This window comes from Caloenas nicobarica, chromosome 5 (assembly GCF_036013445.1).
Source record: "Caloenas nicobarica isolate bCalNic1 chromosome 5, bCalNic1.hap1, whole genome shotgun sequence".
Taxonomy (NCBI): Eukaryota; Metazoa; Chordata; class Aves; order Columbiformes; family Columbidae; genus Caloenas; species Caloenas nicobarica.
The window spans coordinates 64,651,549-64,675,286 of record NC_088249.1 but is presented as its reverse complement, the minus strand read 5'-3'; the positions used below and the strand labels follow the sequence as shown (position 1 = coordinate 64,675,286).

Below are 23,738 nucleotides of genomic sequence, written 5' to 3'. Positions count from 1 at the left end.
GGCGTAAACAATATTTTCATATGGTTGAAAAACATAGTGTTGCTATGGCATGTATAAACTTTTACAGGGAATAATTACTGCAAAACGAGATGTATTTGAACATATTTCTGCGACTTTTCTGTCAAAAACATGCAGAGATGCAAGGCGTCATTTGAATATTGCTTTGATATATTCAGTTCATTGTGTGGATTGTGCTGGGTTTCAAATAATTTAAGAATATCTAATCTGAAGTTCTTAAATGTCATATTTTCTTAGTATATACTCAAGTTAAATTGCTCAGATTCTGCAGAAAATACATAGAAAAGATTGAGAAGGAAAAGAGCAATAAAGTTGGGGTTTGCGTGTAGAATTGCATGTTCATTACTCTATAAGAATGAATTCATTTCAGATTTTAGAAGTTTTGACCAGAAGTTATACTTAGGCAAGAAGCTTTTTTTTTTTCCTGTGAAATTCATAAAAACTCTTTCCTCCCTAAAACTAATTAGTAAGTTCAGTGTCTTGAAAAAGAAGTTTCTTTGTTCAATGTTATCTTCCGCTTTTTCTTTCCCGTCACAGTGCATCTCCCAGGGACTCATCTCAAAGCAAAATCATCCGATTCACTCTTGGTCAGAAAAAATCTTCTAGGTTAGCATTTCCTCATCTTCTGCAAAGCATGAATAATCCTTTCGCAATATTTCCAGATGCATGTTTAGGGCTCCTGTTGATAATAGTTTGTAACTAGGCATTTTACAAACAGCTGAAATATGGAAGTGTTAGATGGATTTAATTTTTTTTTCTTTTTTTTTTTTTTTTTTAAGGTGTGGAATGCATTCTGGCCCACAAGAAAATAATTTGATTTTCTTGTCCTTATGAGCTTTGGCTTTTGAGAACAAAACATGGTTCTGGGAGTTCTCTACCCCCGTACATGTCTGTATTAATTGTGTTTATATCTGGATTATTGAAGTAACTAGCATCAGGCTAGTGTCTTGGCTAGTGAGGACAGCATCACGTGCATCTGATATATGTGCCCGAGCACATCTAATCTCCCTGAGAATGGTTATAGGTATTTCAGTCTTTTTTTTCCCATGAATCTCAGCATCCCTTGCATGCCAGCTCGTATGACCATCTCATCTAAGCAATCATAAGGCTTGCTGTGTTATTAATCATGTTTACTTTTACAACTATTACATATTAAATTGTTTTATTAGGAATTTTTAGATACTTATACATTGGTAAACTATACCATTTTTGCTGAGCTCGTGAACTATTGTGATTTTTATTCAGCTTGGCAAGTTTGTATAGATTGTTGGTGCTGCTGTATAATTTGAATTTGTTTCCCTCATCTTATTTATCACAACAGTGAAGGTCTGCAGTACAACCCTTGTTAAAATGTCCCACGTTTCTTTTTCATGTTCTCTCTTGACCATAACTATGGCTCGACAGTTCGTATCTGCCTAGAAGAGGTGCTAAAGAGCAGTAATGGAGAATATTCTCCAAGCTCACTACCTTGTCTCTTATAGCAAGAAGCTACAGACGTCTCCCTATTTTTTTTGCTCCTAGATTTCATGGGCACTGCTGTGAAATAACTTGGCCTAATACCAAAAACAGGAGCTTAAAATCAGTCAAACTACAGGGTGGAAAAAAAAATCTAAGAGAAATAATATCTTCTTCGAGAGTGTTTTTAACACTTCTTTTTTTTTTTTCTTGGTATGTTTTCACTGGCAGTGACAATACTGACTTGAATGGAAAACTTGTCACTTCTTGACTGGTCACATGGTCCGAGTAGCTTTATTTACTTTAAAATGTGACGGTTTTGCAAAAACCTGTGTGGGCATGCGTGAGGACCCTTTTCTTACCCATCGGTACAAGAACATTTTCCCTTCCCTCCTACCAAGCCCTGCTAGAAAACTCTCCTAGAAGGCTCTTCTGCAGTGCTTGGCCCCTACTCAGAGTGTTTTATCTCTGGATAAAAACGTTCAGCAGAGGTTTCTTGTGTGTCCTTCCTACCTGTCAGAAACCTAGCTCATTTCCTATTAAGCAAAAGAAGCTCTTAATGCACTTACTTGTCATGGTGGCTTCCAAGTTCTCCAGAACAGCAGCGTTTGACCCCACTTTACCTCTTGCTTTTTCCCCCGTGGTCTCCTCCGCAGGGGATGAAGCATCTCTGGGGTGTTCTCATTTACACCTTGCTGCAATGATGAGTATGTACAACTTTCTAGCACCCCCCAGTGTTGAAAAAAAGGCTGGATAAATTAAAGGGGTCATCTAAAAGGCTTCAGCAAAGTCAACCTCAGAACCATGATGTGCTGCGCCGGATCTGTGGTGGTTTGAGTTTGTAAATTTATTTTTGTGTCTGTGTGTTTGAATGATGCCCTTATGTCATATCCTCTTTTGAGCTTTGAAAGCATGTGCATGCAGCTGCTGACATTTTTGTTCTTTTCCTTCATATTTCTTTTCATATTTCCTATGTCTTCACTAGTCTGGGAGCAGTCAGTTTGTTTGGGAAGCCCTGCCGGGCTCCTTCCTGGCTTTTCTTCCTTCCCAGCGGCACAACGCTGATTTGGTCGGTTGCATCCTCATTCTATCTGACAACTGGGATTTCTTCATTTTAACCTATTACTGGCACAAGTTATTTAAGCCAGATTTTTGTGTTTTATATAAAGAAGTTTTAAGGATATTCTACCATACAGAAAATACGAAGACAGCTGCTTTAGGTGACTTGAACTGGTTCTATCTTTTAGTCTTTAGTGGGATGTCCTTGCTTTTCAAAACCGTGAGCTGATTCACTGACTCTTCAGTATGCATTTTGAGCAACTACCAAATCTTTCAATTTTTAATATTTTACCTATTTGGGATTTGGGAATAGGTGCTCATTAGCACACAAAATACAGTACAAACATGGAAACTTTATGTATGAACTTGGACTTCAAGGGACTCAAGCACACATGTTGTTCTGAGATGTGATGCCAGTGGCTTTCCTAATTCTCTCAGGCTTTTTAGAAAAGCCTTCCCGCTCCCCTTTTGCCTGAAAAGCATGAAAGTAGTGTCCCTCCCTGTCTGCTTACCCCGAATCCTAACTACATTTTTTTTCTAGGCGAACGGCTAAATCTTGTAAATACAGGTTACAGTAAGGAAATGCTGGAAGAGATTGACACAGTTCAAACCAGAGGCTTATACCAGCTCACTGATAACGTGGTGGCCTAAGAAGGGGCACTTAAGCTTTGTGTGATTTTTTTTTTTTTTTTTTTTTTTTTTTAATAAGCTCAAATAATTAAAGCAAGTTAAAAGTTTTGCTGGGCTTGGCTGCTGGGATTTGGGGCTTTCAGAGCAGAGATGGGATGTGCTTCTCTACAAGGGAAAACACAGCCACCTTCTGCCTCGTGATTTGAAAAATAAGGGTAGCCTTTATGTGTCCAGCATATATTAAAGTGTCCAGCAATCTGGTTTAAAACCGGTAGTCTTAACCTTGTACCAGTGGTATTGCTTCACTGAATTTACTTGCGACTATTTCTTATTCACAAGATTTATGGCAAGTAACCGTTAATTTCAGCTCATAGTGGGTTTGGGTTTTTGTTCTTTTTTGTTGTTGTTTTGGTTTTTGTAATGTAGAACAAATCAAACTCTAGCTTGTTTGAAAGATATTTTTCATCTAGGATGATTTTTTACATTTTTTCTTAAAAAGAACAAAGACCCTTACGAGTATGTACTTGTGCTATTGATTATTTTCTTTTCAGCTTATGTATCGTATTCCATAGTTTCTTTCCCAGAGTGTTTTTTAAATATATTTAATCGTATTGTAATTCTTTCGTCAGACTTCCAGGCCCCACCACGAGGGTGTCCGCTGCAGGCAGTGAGGCCAAAGCTCGTGGTTCTATTAGTGCCAACAATCGACGCAGCCAGAGCTTTAATAATTACGACAAATCTAAGCCTGGACTTCCCCCTCCAACACCAACAAGCAGCAATGACAAAGGTAAGCACCCGCGATTTTGGCATCATCAGATTTTTATTGATACTGGCTTCTTCAAGGGAAATTGAATTTTCCATTGAGCTTCGGAAGTTGTAAGACTATCTCAAAGCTGTATGTTGTAAACGTGACATTTACAATCCAGAAACAAGCTGGTTTTTTTCTTGAAAAACGTATAGTCCTCCTTTAATATGACGGAAGTTGTGACTTGCTGTCCTGAAGGTGCGTGCAAAAAATAGCTTCAAGAAAAACTGGCGCTGGTGAAACTTTTTTCATTTTGCTTCAAACACAGATAAGGGGGAGTGAATTAATCAAAGAATAAGACATTTTGGTGGGTAGTTTGACAAGAGTGGAAAATGACCACTAAATATTTCTATTTTTTTATATGATAAATAGTACCATTTGCTTTCCTTTCCTCTACTGTCATGGAAGATCCTTTAAGTTACAAAAGTACATGATTTAAATATTTTGTCAAGAATTGTAGAGCATAGAGTTTGAAGGCAGTAACGCGTTATATTTTTATAAGCATTGCGGTGAAACCGCGTCTGTGGCAGCGCATCTGAAATGCAGAGTACTGTGTTCTGTCTGAAGTGGGGCTTTTTTGAATGACGTTTGCTGACTTTGTGTCCACTCGCTAAGCCATTATAGCAATCTGACAGCATTGATTAGCTGGAGCTCTGAGCTCTGTAACGCAGCATTCGCCAGTGGAGTTTTGGGGGATGTGGCTGGTGAGAATGGAGCAGATCCCTTTAGTCTGATGCACTCAAATTGTTGGCGTAGGCTGGCAGCTAATTCTGTTTCCTTCCCAAAGTCATTGCACTTACAAAGATAGATCAGCGTTGGGTTTCAGTGAGATCTCCTTGTCGTGACTTGGCAGTCGCACCCCTGAGGCTCAAGTGTCCTTGTTGTATGTGCGTAACTTCTATTAACAGTAATGAGGATTGTGCTTGAGGGAAAAATACCGGTCTGGTTCAGCTTGCCTGCGGTTCTCGTGCTTGTTTCTTTTCAGGAAATTCTGTTTTACTTTCTCTAGAAACTTGTCCTATGACTGCATGTCACTGAAATTTGGAATGTTACCCCATCTAGCCATTACAGCCCAAAACCGCATCTTGTGGTGATGGAGATGGAGGAGGGTCCTCAGCATCCTCCAGGGACATTCTGAATCGCCCTGATCAGACCTTGTATAAGAAGAAATTTGCATTCACAGCTGAATAATATAATTATTATATTACAATGTATTAGCATAATATGCTAATAAATCAGCAACATTCTACCTTTGTAAATCCATGCTCACTATTTCAGAAGGTACAGTACGTCAACAGTAGTGATTTAATTGTAACATCAGCATGTAATAGCCATCTCTACGTCTGAATTAGATCTGCCTTTCAGTTAAAAGAACAAGCTGACAGGTTATGGCATGAGCAGTAGATCTGATGAAACCTTGTTGTCCTGTGTAATATTTCCCCAGTTTCCCTTTGCCTTCTCTTTGTCAATATTCTCCTCTTTTGCTCATGTCCAAAAACTCCTGGACTGGGGAGACATAGTTGGCCTGATGATTCCTACCTGGACATGGGTGCTGTGCTGTTAGGCTGCATTGAAGAGAAAACTTGAACTATCTTGGCTTTTCCTCAGCTTACCAAGATGACTAAATAAGGAAAGGAAACTACTGGTTTCATTCTTAAAAAACCCCAAAAAACAAAAAACAAAAATAGCCCTCACACATATAGAGAAATAACAATAATTTCTCAACTGAGTAGCTTAAATATCAACTGCTTTTAGGCAGACGGTTCTGTGAACCCTCATTCCTCATTGTAATCCATCTCTTCAGAAAGATAAACTTGTTGCTGAAGAAGCATACAAGATAATTTACTTCCTATATTACAAATGACTGAAAGAAACAGGGTTGGGTTTTAGGTTGACAACCTGCGTGAGTTGCATTAAATACTCAGAATTTTGCTCTGGTCAAAACTTCCAGTCATAAGTTATGGTCTTAAAAAAAAATGAGCGCTTATGTAAGTTGAACTTGAACTTTACTTAAAAATATAATCATGACACAAAGTTGGTCTGCGTCCATGAGAAACAAAAGCAGTTGGTCTGACAAATTTTTGGCTCACTTTTAGTTAATGGTAACATTGCCAGACAAAGTTTATTGTCAAAGTGCTAAGACAATTCAAGTTTTCTGACCCATATCCTGTATTTTGCCTAAGGAAATGAGGCTCACATGACTGTGTTGTGTTCCAGTCTTGGTGAGTTTTCATCTCTTTACCCAGGACTAGCCCCGTTGCGTGTTTTTGGAGAAGGAAATGGGAAAAAGAGAAATCCGCCTGTTCTGGCACAAGTGGTCACTTTGTGATAGAGGGTAGCCCTCAGTGGTTTACGTTTGAATAATTTCTTACAAAGTAGGTAGTAATTTTCAGCTTTTATTAATCTGTGGCTTTTACCTCCAAATGTGAAATGTCTTGTTAGTCAATTGTCTGTGTCTTGTGGCAATGAAAGTGCATTAATTGAAAACAGAACACATCAGAAATGAAGAGGACGGTAAATGGAGCATGGAGGAATAGCTAGCTACTGGAAAATAAATAACCTAGAATTTTTGGAAGGATTTCATTAATCAATTAATGATAAGACCACTGTTTTTCTAGAAATCTTGGCGAAAGAATTTTTGTAACATCAGAAACAATTAAACTATTGCATAAAATAAGAGATTCTTGGATGCATACATATTTATTGTGAGATGCGTGTATACTCTTAGCAAAGGAGCACCTGGAAAGAAAAGCGAGTCTTGCTTCCCCACGGCTTACATGGTGTCTTCAGTATTTTATTTTGCTTTCTCACACTTTGCGTGCTGTCTGACACCAGTTTCAAGATGTGGAGAAGAGATGTAGTAATACATCTTCTCTAGGAGGGATGACTTAGACACCTGGTTCATTCCTACGGACACCTTGAAGGTTAGGGCGTGATGGGTTTAATTGCTTTTTGGAGTTGGCCCCACAGTTTATGTGCAAAATTCCCATCAAAATAGGAATTTTAGTGCCCTCATTCCTCATGTCATAAAATGGCAACACACTATGGTACAATTTTTTATTTATTGTCACAGTGATTAGCCATTTATAAATGCAGTAGCATTCAAGGCAGGATATTTTAATGTGTGTAATCGCTGTTTCAGGCTTTTTTCCTTAAGAAAAATGCAATTAAAGTTTCATTGCATTTTTGGATCATGGGGAAATAAGGAGCTGCTCAGGCTTGTGATTTTTGATTTTCATCATAATCACTTCAAACAATTTAATTCACTTCTGAATTGTCAGAGTTATTTAGTCCACGCGTATGTCAGTACACCTTTGGTTTACTAGCTTGTCCTTTCATTTCTTTTAACACCACAAGAATACTGTTGCATGAAAAGCATCAACCACTTCCCAAGGTCACTACTGAACTCATCTGAATTATCAAAAACATTTCTAAGGAATGTAAAATAAAGCAAATAAAGCTTTAAATTTTTGTGCCTGTATGTGAATTATTAGTCGCTAGTGATCTTGAGGCCCTATGTTAACATGTCCTTCTAATTGTCTAGTATGATTACCAAATAAAAATACCCAGAATTGTATTAGCGTCTGCAATTCAGAATAAATAAATGTGGTGGTTTTTTGCATGGCAAGAAGGCACAGAACTGTCCTGGGTGGTATCAAGAATGAAACTCAAATATTGGCGCTTACAACTTCTGTAAAGACTTTGATACGGTAGATTTTCTCATTAATTTATTTCAGTGTTTTGCATCGCTCCATGAAATGGAGAGTCTTTTGAGACATGCTTTGATAGGAATCTGCGGTTCTGCAAAATGGTGGCTATTTTCTACAAACTCTGAACACCCTCTTATATTCCCTGCCTTCACTGACCTTCAGGCACTCGGTTTTCATTTTGCAGTTGAAGAAGTCTGGTAATGTTGTATGGGAATATTCTGCTTATGACTTCCCGATTTGTATCCATAGTCTGGAAAATCCCTGAACTTATGAAGCTATGGGAAGCATCAGCTTAATATGCCATCTCCAGTATGTTTATGAAGTGATATAGTAATGTGACATACAAACTTTCTTTTTAGTTTTTTCTTCTACTTTGTTCCTAATATTTTATGTCAAATAATCCTACAGAGGGCAGTAGAAGTCTGTGGGAAAAATAACACTTTTCCTTTGGATTGAATGTTAGGTAAAATGTCAGTTAAAAAAACCACTACCAGGCTTTGACTGTTTCCAAATGAGATGAAGAGAAATGTTTATTGTTCAGATTTATGAAGAAGGCAGTGCTAATAATGTCAGGTTTCTCTTAAACAGGTGGTATTAGGGAAAAGAAAAAAAAAGAATACATGCATACAGATTAATGCGCTCAGAGGAAATAAATGGCTGTTTTAATAGCAGCGTTCTTGCAAACTTCCTTGATATTCTACAAGTCTCGTGAGGGGGTTCGGAAACCAGATCCTGCTGACTCAGCTATAATCTTAGCTCCGCGTGTCTGGATTTCCAGGTGTGGATTTACTATGTGGGCAGGAGAACAAGAAAACCATGTGCTGCTCTGTTTGATGCTCCTTTTGCTTCTTTCAAATTTTGGGTGATCCCTTGGAACTTGGAACGGAGTATTTCTTTAACATTTATTTCATATGTAGAGGATATTCACAAGGATGCATGGTGACAGGACAAGAGGCTGTTGGCACAAGTTTCTTTAGGGGAATTTCTGTCTAGGAGCAGCAATAAAATTCTTCAATATTAGGAGAATTGAACATCGGAGAAGTTTGTCCAGAGGAAGTGGTGGAATCTCCCTTGCTGGGGCTATTCAGGACTTGCCTTGCCAGAGCCCTGGATAACTTCTTCTCAGGCCCTGCTTTCCACTGAAGGGTGGAAGGAATCGTCTCCAGATGTTTCTTCCAACCTTGACTGTTCTACGATTTCGACAATTTAAACGTACGGTTGTTTAGAAGTATAGTGGACGTTGACTTAAGAATTATCTGCTTTATTTAAGAAACTCTGTGGGGGGAAATAGGCAAAGGAAAATTGAAGCGTCCTTCAGGACTGACATTTCTACCTGTTAAGACAAATCTCTAATATTTTAGAAGTGTCCTACTACATTTTGATACCTTTAAATATTATTTCCTTTTAACATTTATATTAAGTATAAAATAGTTAAAGAGGAAGAGATACTGAGGTGTTTCAAAGGGCAGTTAAGGCATTTCTTTCCTATAACTTTTTAACTTTGTGTTATCAAAATAGGGCTGACTACCAAGTTAGTGAAATGTTAGCAAGGAAACGTAACCTCCCCTCAGTCTAATCGGTGTATGGTTACATACGCCAAATGCATGCTAAAAATGTGTGCACTTTATATGTTGGCAGTTATATTTATCAGTATCGTTCAAAAGGGCATGGCATGTCTTGTCATGGCTTTAGTGCAAATGACTCTTCAAATTTAAACCTGTAGGGTCGCAATGAGATTTTCACAACTAGATGTATAACAATCCGTGTGGTATTGATTCCTGGATATGCGTTGCTCAGAAGGACACCAGGGGATTCTCTAAGGTGCTTGTACATTCCTGTTGCATGAATTAGACCGCAGACATCAATTAAAATTAAATTTAAAACAAACAAGCAAAAAACCCCAAAATGAACAAAAACCCAAACCAGCAAAACCCCACAAAACAAAAAAACCCACACAACAGTATTTATCCAGAGCTGGTTTACAAGGTTATCTTTTATTTCACTGAAGTTGATGCAAACCGTAGTTTTTCATGTCACCTTTACTGTGAAATCTGTATTTATTTATTTAAATGCCCTTTTATGTAAAGAGTAGAAAATCCTAAATCTGGAACTGAACCACTTGAAATTTCTCTTTGTAATGACTCAAATGTTTCATATTAAATCCTGCATTGATACAAAAAGTACGTGGGAAACACACTTACAGCTTAGTTATGTGTGATACTGAGCTTGTCTTGAACTCAGCATTGTGTAAGGTAATTTAAAAGTGGTAGATATGGATTGCTTCAAACCCCAAGATTCAATTTCAAAATGCTGCTTTAAAAATAGAGAGGGAAAACTCTCGTCCTTACAAGGAGCAAGGGGAGACGTGTGTAATGAGATCAAAACCTAAGATTCTTGTGGGTAGCATCTTGAAGGTTAAAATTTTCAGCAGTATTTAAATGGACTTGGGAAAAGAAGAGCACTGCATGAGTAGAGGTTTGGAAAAACTTTAGTTAGGTATTTAAAAGGTTAATTTATGTTCGTTGTCTAAAAGAAAGGTTACCTACAAGAAACTTGTAGGGAGGGAGATTTGGAGTCATAAGGATTCTTTATTACCTCTAGAGATAGCATACAAGTATCCATTTGTTTGGAATTTGAAATTAGCCTAATTCAGACCACAAACTAGATACAGATTTTAAGAGTGAGGATTATTATCCATTGAAAGAGAGAAAATCAGACATAATGAGTCAAAATTTGATGTTTGCCCAGTGCTCATGTTCGGCCAGAGGTTACAGTTCTGGCCCATAAATTACCCAGCGAAATTCTCTGAACTATATTATCTTTAAGATCAACTCAGATGATCCTAGTAGTTTTCTTGAATGAAAAATCATTTAAGCGCATGAAAGTGGACAACAGCCCTCTCCTGTAGCTGCACGTAAAATCAGATGAAGTATTTCATGTTCTGAATGACCGGGTTGGCTCCTGTACCAAGTACAGGATGGTCAAGTGATGTTCCACAACCCTCCTCACTGGAACCCCTTATGTTCTGGTTAACCTCATGAAGTTTTTCCGCTCCAAATAAATCAATAATAATAAACAGAGACAGAACGCAGGCTTTTGCCGTTGTGCCAAATAATACTCTAACAATTTTTAAAAGTGATGAAGAAAGAGCTCTGAGACTTGTAAAGCATGATAGAAATTCCTGTTAGAGAGTTAACATTCTATCTTTTATTTACCCATTTATAGTAGCATTCAGCATAGAAGCCTGAATGTGAAAGAAAGGCTTTTTTCTGGCTGCAGGTACAGGGATAATTATCACAACAACTGTGGCAGCGGAGATGAGACATGGGATTCAATTCCTGTAGCATTGAGCCAGTTTGACTTAGGCCTGGCACAGGTTACTGTGTACAGTCTTTTCCTAGTGGAAACTACATAAATGACCAGCCTGTTCCAGTACACAGTGCCACTCATCTCCCCCTTTTCCTGGCCAAAGAAAAAGCCGTTCCTTTTGATATTTAATGGTTGAGATGATCAGGATAACAAGTGTTATATTTAAAGCAAAAACCAAACCTCTAGCTGTTTCTATTTGGTGATGGTCAAGTTGTCAGCTACGGTCTGAACGTTTCAGTGCTGGGTGTGTTAATGACCAGCCTGGGCTGGTGTGAACTCATTTGAAGTGACTGTTGTCCTCTGGAAGAAAAAACGTTAAATAAACTTTACTGTCCCCTGCTCATAGAATCATAGAATAGTTTGAGTTGGAAGGGACCTTTAAAGGTCATCCGGTGCCACCCCTATCATGAGCCGGGACATCTGCACCAGCTCAGGTTGCTCAGAGCCCCGTCCAGCCTGGCCTGGGATGTCTCCAGGGATGGGGCATCCACCACCTCTCTGGGCAACCTGGTTAGTGGTTGCTGCCTCTGATGGTAAAAAAAAGTTTACATAATTTGTCTCGACAAATCCATAACCAGTGTAGTTGGTATTTTCTATTGTTCTACTGTATGCGCTACCAAAAAGCAGATGCTGGAATAACCCTATCCAGTTTTTTGAGTATAACTTGCGTTTAAGGTGTTTACCAAATGATCAGTATAATTTATTTTGCTTTGAATATAGTACAGTGATCATGAATTTGATGTGGCAAGAGAAAAATAATAAAAACAGGGAGAGAAATGAAGGAGCGTGGGATAGTCTGAATGATACCCTGAGAACCTGGTGGTTTGGTTTGTACTTTCTTCCTTGGGAGAATCTATAGGGTTTTGTTTGTCCCTTAGTCTAAAACTACTTCTCGTATCCTTCCACAAATCTGAGTCGTAACTTTGCAGTGTAGATATGCCTTCTGGCTTTAACTCCGTTTAAAGAACTGTGTTAAAATTACGATGTTTGCAGCGTACATTATGTATTTATAGAACTGCAGCCATAAATAACCAGGGGAGTTTGTGCTCTCACTGTGAAGCAAAATCAGCTTTTCCTGTACCTGAGAGGTGTTTAATACTCTGTTCTGAAATGTCTCGTGACATAGGATTGATGGTCTCCATAAGTGTAACCCTTCCGGTGTCCATTTGGTCATAAAGAAAACATAAAACTATGATTCTGGCTAAAAATTAAGAACATTTTTGTTCTTCCTTGATCTCTGTCCTGTTTATAAGAGTCTTCATCTATTTGAAGGCTTACCGTGTCTCAGTCTTTTCTCTTCTAGGCTGAACAACCTCAACTATTTCAACCTTCTTCTCGTAGGTTCTTTGTGATAAATCTCTCACATGTCCTGATGATCTCTTCTGGCCGCTTTCCATTCTGTCAGTCTCTCTTGGAGGGCTGCTGGGGCTGGACGTGATGCTTCACCTCATGTCGCTCTCTAGTGCTGAGCAGGATGGAATATTTATGTTCTCTGTCTTATATCTGATACCCATGATGCATTCCTGAATGACGTTAGTTATTCCTTAGGGTCACATTATAGAGGTGTGCAGTTTTGGTCTACTGTAACTCCCGTTTCTTTTCTGCAGTACTGCTACATAGCTGACTTTTTGAAATTTTAGACTTAGGCGTCCAATTCCTCCTTTCTAAGCGCAGAACTTTTCAGTCGGCATCAATGAATGTAATGTTATTGACCCAGTCTATTTCTCCAATTAAGCAAATGAATTATTGCCTCTGTGTTCCCCGAACATAAGGTTACTGGCTTATATCATAAGGAGACCCTCATGAGAGTCATTAGTGTCAAACAAAACACTCATCTTTGGGCAATTGATACATTTATGTATCCTGAGGTATTGCTTGCATCCTCTCACTTTTCTAATCAATTTTTTTTTTTTGAAAGGTTGGCTCATCTTAGTGAATCTGCAGCAACATATTTATGTTGGGTGTGTGCCCATAAAACAGCTTAAAGACTGTCAGAATATAACAAGCAGTATGGCACATTTATAGGACAAGATATGAGTATGCAGTAAATCATATTAATGCTTAATTTTACAACTGCCCAGCTGGCTGAATTTGGCATTCAAAAATATGTCCTCTTTTGCCTAAATGAGGGCTGACCGAAGGCTTAATCAGAGCTGAAGGGGAGCTTTACAAGACCACAGAACTTTGCCATAGTTGGTATAAGCTTTTTAAAGATCTAAAACAAGCCAAAAATGTATTTAAGTAAAGTTTTTGGAAAAAAAAAAAAAAACCTAAAAAAAAAAAAAAAAGCCAATGACATGTTCTTAACTGTATAGTTAATGAGGATAAAAATCCTGAGCTTTGAAGTTATATGTAACCTTGAGAAGAAGCTTCTTGCCCAGTGTACATCTGCAGAGCTGCACTGGAGCCGCGTTAATTTATACCAGCTGAAGAGCTGGCCCACAGTTCCTGGATGTTTCCTTTCAAAATAAATATTTACAATTTATTGTAAATTTATTGCTGGGTGAATTGTGCCAGAACAGCCATGGAACTGGAAGTTGACTGTTAAATCATAGGGAAGCAAACAGCAATGGTGCTACATCCCAGGCTTCTGTAAGTGCCAGCATGTTTCTACCACACCTGCAGCAGCCTCCTCTCCCTGGGTAAGAACATCACCCAACCTCTCTGGTCCCTTCCATTCATGGCTTCTCTACTGAACCTTTGCCTGTTCCTCATCCGTGACCAAATATACCCATAGAATCCGTGACTGCCCCCAGCTCTGAAGTGGCTGATGAGCATAAAGCCGTGGCACATCCCTTCTTTACTGCCATGCGTAGCAGATCGGTACCTGCACGTTGGCCTGGTTTGAAAGATCTGCTGCTACAGATTGTGGAGTAGTTTCATTGACCAGAGAGAGGAAATGAAGACCCCAATATAAAAAGTAACGTGTGCCTGTCAGCTGGTTTTGATATAAAAATGTAATCGATTTTTGCATATTCGTGTATGTTTGTATACAATAAATAAATATAGATGATGGTAAAGTACTGGTAATTCTATATGGTTTGGTTTAACTCCTCTGTTTATACATAGATTATCCATGTTCAAGAGTGCGTTGGTTTTCACCACTTAACTCTTTACAGCTGAACTTCTTACTGAGCAGAGTAAAACATTTCTGAGTTTAAAAGTAGTTTAGCTTGGCTATTGACTAATCATTGGGAGGTTTTTTTGGTATTTTTTTCTTATTGCTTGTCCCTTCTCTGTTAAAAATCTGCCTCTGTGGTCATTTCAAGCCCAGATTGCAGCCACTACTGTTATAATAATCAAAAGAGGCCAATGGACAATATTCCCTAAGCGCAAATCTCAGACCACTGACGTGTACATGGTGTATTTCATATAACCTACATGCGGGAGAGATGTGTTAGATCAAGGCTGCTAAGTGCACATATTGTCCACCCCAGCTATTTTTAAAATCTAACGAAACATTCCGTAACAGCTCCCTGCCTGGAATTCATTAATGCTTTTGAATAACTCTGTTATGAGACATCTTGGGGGATTAGATTGTACATATAATGAGAAGAAAATGGAGAGTAATGAGCAAGAATGGTATTTGTCTAGTACTAAATGGAGAGTGTGACTTGTTTCAAATGGCACAGGAAACATGATTTTATTATTTTTCCGATGATCTAACCAGTATGTGGTCGATAGAGGTCTCTCCAACCTCTTTCTTAGGCAGTCACGTGGATAGTATTTTGAATTTTATAGTAACTAAACCACACCAAGGAACTGAAGTGTCTCAGTCGGTTATGTCAAGACAATGAGAAAAGGGTCGCTTGTGCTCCAGTTTTATTTCCCTGCACCTCATCAAAAATGCTGAGTCTTGGCGATGTAAACCAGTCAACAGCAGAACTGTTGTTTCACATACTGGAGCTCTGCGTGAATGAAGGGGACTTCACAGATGTGGACAGATGTTGAAGGAACCGATTCTGCTCAGCCTGGTGAAGGTTTTGTATTCAGCAAAGCAAAATGTGTCCTATCTGGGCTTCTGTTGGGTTACGCAGAATTTCCTGATCTGGCAATCTCTGCTTTAAGAAAATGTTTCTGTCGCTTTTTGTTGTGGTCTAGAGTAGGAGAAGACAACACAAGGCTTCAGTCATCTTGCAGGTAGAGGCCGTGGCTCTTGTCTACCCAGAGCCGGTAAATCAGCCAGTCCCTTCCACCCAGCTGTAGTTCTCTCCAGTCAACGGCGTTACAATCGAAATAGAAGCTTTTGTGGGCCAGAAGAGTTGTGCTTGTTTTGAGGAAGGGCTGTGTGCCAGGTTGCTCTGGTTGGGAATGTTCTGCTCTACCTGCTCGTGGTTTGGATCGTGGAAAGACTGTGATCTTTATAGCCAGCCCCTGGCAGAAATGCAGGCATTTCCATACTTCAGGGGTTTGCTGAGCATGATAAATCGCTACTGAAGAAGAGAACAGCTCAGCTAAAAAGCTTTTCTCTGTAGGGCTCTTATTTGTAGTGCTTTGAAGGAGAGTTTTCTGGTGGGTGGATGGGGAGGGTCAAGACTCACCAGTATTTCCATATATTTCTATAGATGGGAAATGGTGAAACTGCCACAGTGGTTTCTGCAGTTCTGACGCTGTAATGTGATAAAGCAGATCTGCTTTTACTTCCTAAATTAGAATTTTGTTGTAGATTTGCTTTTAACTCGGTTATCTAATCTATGGGCTAGACTAAAAGATATTTCTCTTCATGGGAAGTTCTTATTTTTTTTTCCCACAGCTGTGAATAAAAATGACAGCTTGTTCATTCTAAAAACGAATAAAAATGCTGTTAAGTTCTTGACCCTCCTAAGGAGAAGTAACTATGAGAACATCCTTTGTCTTTGTATTGCCTTTCATGCTTGTAATGATTGTTTTTGAAAGTTTTCAGTTACAGCAAATCAAAGTCCGCTTGCTTAGAGCGAACATGACAAATGATGGGAAGTTGCATATATTTTCTCCTGACCTTATTATAACATAAGCTCTCAAAGACTGCAGTGGAAGAATTAAATCATAAGCCTTCAGACTCTTTTTTTTTTTTTTTCCATCACAAATGGGTAGGTTTGCAGATGCAGTTAAGAGTTTGCAGGAGCAGCTGAAATCAGATTTACCCATGCTACACCGCGTATTGGCATTGGAACTAGACCACCAACATCTTTTTTAACAGGAACGCTAGGAACAAAATAGATTTCAGGCCAAGATTTGACTTTGAAAAGGGGAAAGCGATCATTATTTATTGTAGACTGTAGCTTGGGTTTGAAAACATTTCTTTTATAGTCAGTTTTAGTTAATGCAGGTTGCTGAAGAATGAAAATATCTCCCTTACAAAGGAACACATGGGAAATAATAAGCTTATTAATCGAATGCATGACACCTGCTCTGCTTTTCATGAAAGAAGGGCCTATGCTACGCTGAGTAACACGTTCCCCTTTGCATGCTGATGTGTTATCCACATATTGATGTTACCGCTTCATTAGGAAACCTCGCGTTTGAATCTGCATTCTGGCAGCAGAACCCCTTTCGTTTACCAAGATTGGTCTGAGGAGTGAAAGAGCCAGCAGACTTGCTCGTAAGAAAGAAAACAGAGAATCCTTAAAAGGCTGAAGTTTTCTTAAGTTGAGGCCGTTTTTCATGAATGTGTTCTACGGTGAACTTTTTATTTCTTGCATTAACTTTGTGTGGTGCAATATAACAAAACCTGGAGCACTTTGAATTTCCAGTTTCACTGCATTTGACCTGAGTATGCATCAAAATCCTCTGTACTTGTGTAAGAAAATATCTTCTTTCCTTTCCCAAAGCTTAAGGTGGATATGTAAGAATTTCTAAATATTTTTCATTGATATCGGATGCGTAGCATCCAACATTCATAGAATTTACTTTCTGGAAAATGTTAGGTAGAGACTCTGAAAATTACATTAACATCCACTTATATTCGGTTTCTTAAATATTACAGTCATAGTATTCTTGTGCTAATTCTGATTTCTGTGGCATGTCTGTAAATGAGGAGCACCTCAGTAAATGGAGTTACATTGTACTCATCCTACACCACTGGCAACAGAAGCACAATTAGGTTCCAAATAGGAGGGTGTATGTGGGGGAGCTGGGGACAAAGCAAACGCTGTGTTTAAGAACAAAAAAAACCAAAAAAAACCCAAGTGTATTTTGGTCACTGACCAACAGAATTAAAAAAAAAAAAAAAATCCTGAAAACATTTAGAGGAAGGAGAAATGAAAAATTTTGCTAGGAAATAAATTTTGAAAAATACTTTTGGTACTTGATAAAAAAGCCATTTCACTTGATGCAGGCAAAGCCTTTTCCCCGAAAGTCCATGGACTGGAGCCCTCACCTGGAGTGTGAGGAAGAAGTTGACATCCCGAATGATCCTCACCTCCCATTCCCTTCAGGAGAACACCGTAGAGCTCACAGGAAGCCCGTTCTGATGTGGATTGCCTCTGGTTTCTGCTCCCGCAGCTGCTCTGCAGCGCGTTAACAGCTCGCTCGGCGTTTGAGATGGAGTCGGGCTTTATAGCTGGGTTATGGACCTGGAACTCGGGTCACTTCTATCTCAGGCATGTTCCTCACCCTGTGGATCGCAGCTCATGCAAGGACTCTGCGTAGACTCTGAGTTCTGGTGGATGCAGGATGGCTTTGTTCATAATGCTACACGCATTGCCTGTGTTTTTTTTCACACTCTTAAGAACCTTTATGAGAAAAACACAGGTTTCTTGTCCAAGTCTGCTCAGTTGGCTGCCAGCTCCGACTGAACGCGGTTTCACCCCTGGCTGGGTTCGTGTGGCTGCACATGTTGTACCACCTGAGTGTGCAACCAGCTCTTCCCCCAGTCCATGCTGCCTTCTCTATATGATGTACAGCAAAAAGCACTACTTTGTAGAGGGATCCCCTACCAGTAGTTTTCAATTTGTTGCCCTTATATTGTCCCAGTCCCATTACTCCTTGCAACTCAGTTTTTCTGAGAAAGTAAAAGGTTCCCTCCGCATATCGATTAGTACGCTGGGTTCATTCCTGGACGCAGCCGTAAATTTGTCCTAAGCATGTTCATGGATCTCAGACAGCTCTGATGTTTTATGGACATGGGTATGCTTTGTGCTGAGATTTTACTTTTTAGCATGATTAGGCCAGACTGCATTTGGATTAGGACCTTAGTGTTGGAAATACTGTGAATCTCCACTTTCTGCAGAAGTATCCTGAGACTGAGATGGATAATTATTATTTTTTTTTTAAAAGAAGCTGAACAAATTAATGGTAAATGATGCACAATTGGGAGTTTTGTGAAGCTTTCATTACATTGCTTGGTTTCTTCTGTGGAAGGCGGGCTGAGACAAAGGCTTGCTTGTTCAGGGTTTACAAAAGGAGCATGGTGCAGTGTTGCAATAAGAAGTAGATTAAGATGAGTAGGAGGACTTCAGGAAATAAAAATAATAACAAAGCAGTGGTGTACGGTAAAGAGGCAGGAAGGCAAAAGCAATGGTGCGCAGCTTTTGAAAGCAGAGGGAGTAACATCTCCAACAGCTTCCGAATTAGTTGTGACCTTCCTTCCTGTGCGGGCAGGACCGATGGTGGGTCACCGCTCTCCCTTGCACCAGAGTCACTGTTGCTCCTACGCTGTCACTTCTTAGCTCTCCTTAAACCGTCGGATTGAACCGGCTTGAGCTGAGCAACCAGAGGACAAGGTGGTATTGCCGTTCGGGACATTTGCTGGCTTGGTTTTCCTTCTGTACTAGAGTAAAACAGGAGTAATGCCCGGGAAGTCAGCAGGCTGGCACTAGCTTAAAAGAAGTATTATTCCTTTCTGCATCTGTAATCCAGCTCTTGCGCCCTTCCATATCCGTGTGGGTCGTTTGCCATGGGAAAAGGACTAGCAAAACTGGCCAATATAACAGTTATTGGTTAATAACAGAGTCCTGGAAACCTTCTGACTTCAGTAATATTTTTTAAAGTATCGTTAATTCCTGCTATGTCCATAACCACAAGAAATAACTGAGTTTATTGTTAAGGAGACTCTAATACTCTCAGAAACCCGATTCTCCCCTAAGTCAGGAAGATGTATGTGCTTTAAATCTGTAGTAGATCTGGTTTGGATCAGAGGAGGGGAGGTTAACAGAGCCGTATCTTCACTGAGCAGCTGAAAGTGAAGTAAAACAGTCCCTGTGTGGTTGCAGCGGCTCATGATTTACAGCGCTGAATTCACAGGGCTGCTCCTGCTGCTGAAAACGCACGCTATCAACCGCTGTTGATTTTTGAATTAAAAAAATGCAGCTCTATACACACTTTACTTTATTGCTAGAGGGCAGGGAAATATAGGTAAGAGCCGTTAATCCCCAGCAGGCTGCTGGGCAGGCGAACAGACAGAGATGACAAAAGTTAATTGGAAACATGAGCAGTTTAACAGAAAACATATTTGTGATAATTGAGAGAGTAACGTCTCCAGAAAGGAAACTCTGCAAAGAGAAACTTCAGAGGAGAAGTGGCCACTGGTAGGTGAGTGTGATTTTTCAAGCTCTCTTTAAGCTCTGAACTAATTTCTTAACAAGAACAAATACCATTAAAAGGAACTAAATAAAGAAAATATTTGCTTTCGCTGAGGGAGGAGGGCTGTGCAGTTACTGCCACTAGTTTCTCTTATAGCTGGACTAAGATATGTGGTAATACTTAATTTAGGTTCTTCGTGTAAGGGCATAAGTGGTTTTATTTTTGTACATGGAGTTTTCTTCTACCTTTTGCATATGAAGATTTTATCCCCCCCCCATAACTGAAAGGACTTCAGTTTTAATTTTTTCCTTACTCTTGCATTTTTCTTTTATACGTTTGTGGTTTTTCTAAGAATCAAACTTGGACGCAAATATTGTGCCAAAAGCAGAGGGAACCCTTAGTGCTGTGTTTTTGCTAATGAAAAGGTATTATGAACTTAATAAGGGAGAAGATGTCGCAAAACGCATTTTGGTTTGAATTGGAGGAGATTCTTTTTTTTTTTTCTTTTTCTTGAAACAGCAAGTAAATGTAAATTACATAGTTGGAGCTCCTTGCTGTTCTGCTGGGTAGGAAAAGAAGACTGGCTTTTATTTTCTTTATGTGATACTGATGTTGAAAATAGTGATATGTATCTATCATCTTAATGTTACTAGTGCGAAGTTCCTAATATTTCATTACAGAAAGAGTCTTAGACTAGCTATAATACCAGCTACTACCGTGTTGATTTTTGGGGATGTTTTTTTGTTTGTTTTTCCAGAGCCTGCAGACAGCACAGCCTCCCAGCCCACAGGAATGAATGAAAATGTCTCATCCTCCGTTCAAAGCTGCGGCAGTTCTGTTGGTTGCTATAACTCATCAGCCATCCCTCAGCCCAGCTCCGCTATTAAACCCTGGCGCAGCAAGTCGCTCAGTGCTAAGCACACAGCTACGTCTTCCATGTTATCCGTCAAGCAGCCCGTGTCGGAGCCTCCGAAGCCACCCTCGGAAATCGCCAAAACAACTCCCAACGGTCAAAAATCCATGCTCGAGAAATTAAAGCTCTTCAATAGCAAAGGAGGCTCCAAAGCGGGAGGGACAACGCTCGAGTGCCCGGGGTCTCGGGACAACAGTTGTGAAAAGTTAGAGATGCTTCTCAGCCTCGAGGAGAGCGAAGAAATCGATGCCACGAATCAGAATGTGAACAATCCGGGATCCATGTCCAGTAGTCCCAAAATTGCACTCAAGGGAATTGCACAAAGGACTTTTAGCCGGGCGCTAACTAATAAGAAAAGTTCTCCCAAGGGTAATGAGAAGGATAAAGAAAAGCAGAAAGAAAAGGAGAAAAGTAAAGACGTTGCAAAGAGAACATCTATCACGGAAAAGCTGGATGTGAAAGAGGAACCAAAAGAAGAACAGACAGCAGTAGCAACAACAGAGACGCCAAAAAAGTCCTCCAAGATCGCAAGCTTTATCCCTAAAGGAGGAAAGCTCAATAGTGCCAAGAAGGAGCCCTCTGCCCCTTCGCACAGTGGAATACCAAAACCAGGCATGAAAAACACCACAGGGAAATCCTCAAGTGCCCCCGTTCCTGCAAAGGAAGGCGAGAGAAGCCGCGGCGGGAAAGCCGGCTCGGTGCTCTCTCACCAGAAGTCTCAGCTGGACAGCAGACATTCCAGCTCCTCGTCCAGCCTGGCCTCCTCGGAAGGAAAAGGCGTAGGAGGCCTCAACAGCAGCAGCAGCAGCCAAACCGTCAACGGACCCGCCGCCACGACGCACACCACCGGGAGCAATACCGTGAGTGTTCAGCTACCTCATCCCCAACAGCAATACAGCCACCCGAACACCGCCACGGTAGCTCCCTTCATGTACAGGTACGGTCAGCTTCTCCCATGGACTGTTTTGAACGTGATGCTTAGGTAGGAAGATTCGTTTTGGATGCTCCTTCAGGGGGTGAGGCAGTAAGATCACAGAGTCACAGAATGGTTGGGGTTGGAAGGGACCTCATCCAGTCCAAGCCACCTGCTAAAGCAGGGTCACCAGGGCAAATTGCACAGGAATGTGTCCAGACAAGTTTTGGGTGTCTCCAGAGAAGGAGACTCCACAACCTCTCTGGGCAGCCTGTTCCAGGCTCTGGCACCCTCAGAATAAAGACGTTTCTCCTCATATTCAGGTGGAACCTCCTGGGCTTCAGTCTGTGCCCGTTGCCCCTCATCCTGTCGTTGGGCACCACTGAAAAGAGTCTGGTCTATCCTCTTGACACCCACCCTTGAGATATTTATCAGCATTGATGGGAACCCCTCTCAGCTTCTCTTCTCCAGGCTGAACAGCCCCAGCTCTCTCAGTCTCTCCTCACAAGAAAGATGCTCCAGACCCCTCATCACCTTCATAGCCCGATGAATGCCAAGTCACGTAAAAGTTTCTTGCTTTAAAGAGTAGATAACCTATACACATTTGCACAAAAACTATTGGGGAAGGCTGTCAGACTAAGATGTTTAAGAAACTGTGATAGAGAGGAGGGTGCATAATAGTTGTGCCAACCCTTAAAATGAGAAAATGCTGACACCTTCTTAACCAGGCATTGCTCTTACCTGTTGTTGTACCACGTGGATTTGTTTTATGCATCGGAGCTTTAAAAGTTTTAGCAGTGCCCATTTATCATATTTATCGCTCATGCTCTTTGGTGTGGCTAACAGTGGTAAAACTGCTGTGCTGTAAGTAGTAATGGGAAATCTTAAAAAATGAAGTAAAAATATGGATCTCAGAGTATGGATGAGGCCAGGCACAAAGTCTTCTGCTCTGTGCATTAAGCCTGAATGAGATAAGCAAAAGAGCAGCCGTATGGGGTCACAACTAACCTCCTTCTAGTCCAGCATCTTCTGTTGGACAGTGGCAGCAGAGGATAGATACAGAAGAGCAACACAAGGAAAATCAATAAAAAAGCTTCCTAAGGACATGCTCTCCAGCCATGACGCAAGAAATTCCTCAGCCAGATGGTGGGATTTTAGGTTTTGACACCACGAAAGCGATTGTTCTGTCTTCATCATCTTCTTGCTACTCATGATTTGAGAGACCTCCATCATATCCTTCCCTCCCTTAAGATGTGTCTTTTCTAGGCCAAGGTATCCTAGCCTGTTTAGTTTTAACTTGTAGAGATGCTGTTCATAACCTTTGGTCATCTTTGTTGCCCTTTCCCATCATTTGTTTGGTTCTACTAGATGAATTTTTGCCTTTCAACTCTTCAGAGATGTAGCATAAGAAGTGGTTTGCCACATTTTTTGAATAAAAGTGAATGTAAATGGAATAAACCTGAAGGAGAGGGTTGCAAAAGGCCTAGAAACGAATACCAAATGGGAAGAGCGACCCTCGAGTCTTCTGACCCCTTGAATGTTCTCCCTGTGCGCATGGAATAAAATGCCAGATGTCCTTCTGGGATGTGGTCACTTGGAAAGGAACCGGTTGGGAAAAATTAATCTAAAATTTGTATTAATAGTACATGTGCGTGACTTCCCTTGCTCTTGCATTAATCTACCTACATCAGCATTATTGTTGCGTCTTTGGCTGTAGGTGGGATCTACTACTAGTAATTTTTGGAGCTTGGAGTTAAAAATTGCTAGTGTAGTTTGTAGTATTTTAACCCATAATTAAGTAGAAAATTGTGATTACAAACTGATTACACTATTGTTTATCTCTCATAACCTCCAAAAATGTGTTCATGATGCTTTGACTCAAGTTTATCACTACAATGTCCTATCAAAAGATAAAATGCAAAGCACTCTGCTTGCTGTTCATTTTAGTTTGAACATATCTAAATTTGAACATCATCTGAAGTGTAAAAGCAGATGCAATCCATACATTTTCTATACTCTACACATACTGATAAACTCTAGGTGTGATTTATTTGACTTTTTACAAAAAGCAGTAATGCACTTACCTATTGGCAGCTGGAGAAAATGCTAAGAAATAAAAAATAATGTTTACTTCTCAGCATTAGAGGAAAAAAGGCCAAATTGTGGAATCTTGCTGGCTTTAAAAGGAGAGAGAAAAGTCCAACCGTATTGATTTCCAAGGCAAATATATAGCATTATTATAAATTTACTGTCCAGACACTTTTTGGATGTGAGGAATGCACTTGTTAATGCATTGCTGTAGTAGTCTCAGGTTTTTTCTGCTATCAGTTAAGGTTACTTTAATCTAGACTTTTCACCCACTTG

General features: G+C 40.0%; 1 protein-coding gene across 2 annotated transcripts in view; it reads left to right on the top strand.

Moving 5' to 3' along the window:
* The window catches only part of NAV2 (neuron navigator 2), a 212,962-nt gene that overhangs the window by 81,989 nt on the left and 107,235 nt on the right, over positions 1-23,738 (top strand). Inside the window, exons 6-8 of one of the 2 annotated variants that reach the window (XM_065637001.1) lie at positions 556-624; positions 3,792-3,949; positions 20,306-21,398. In XM_065637001.1, coding sequence (XP_065493073.1) covers positions 556-624; positions 3,792-3,949; positions 20,306-21,398 — 1,320 coding nt within the window. The remainder of the gene's footprint in view (positions 1-555; positions 625-3,791; positions 3,950-20,305; positions 21,399-23,738) is intronic. The other variant, XM_065637002.1, reaches the window with a different exon arrangement.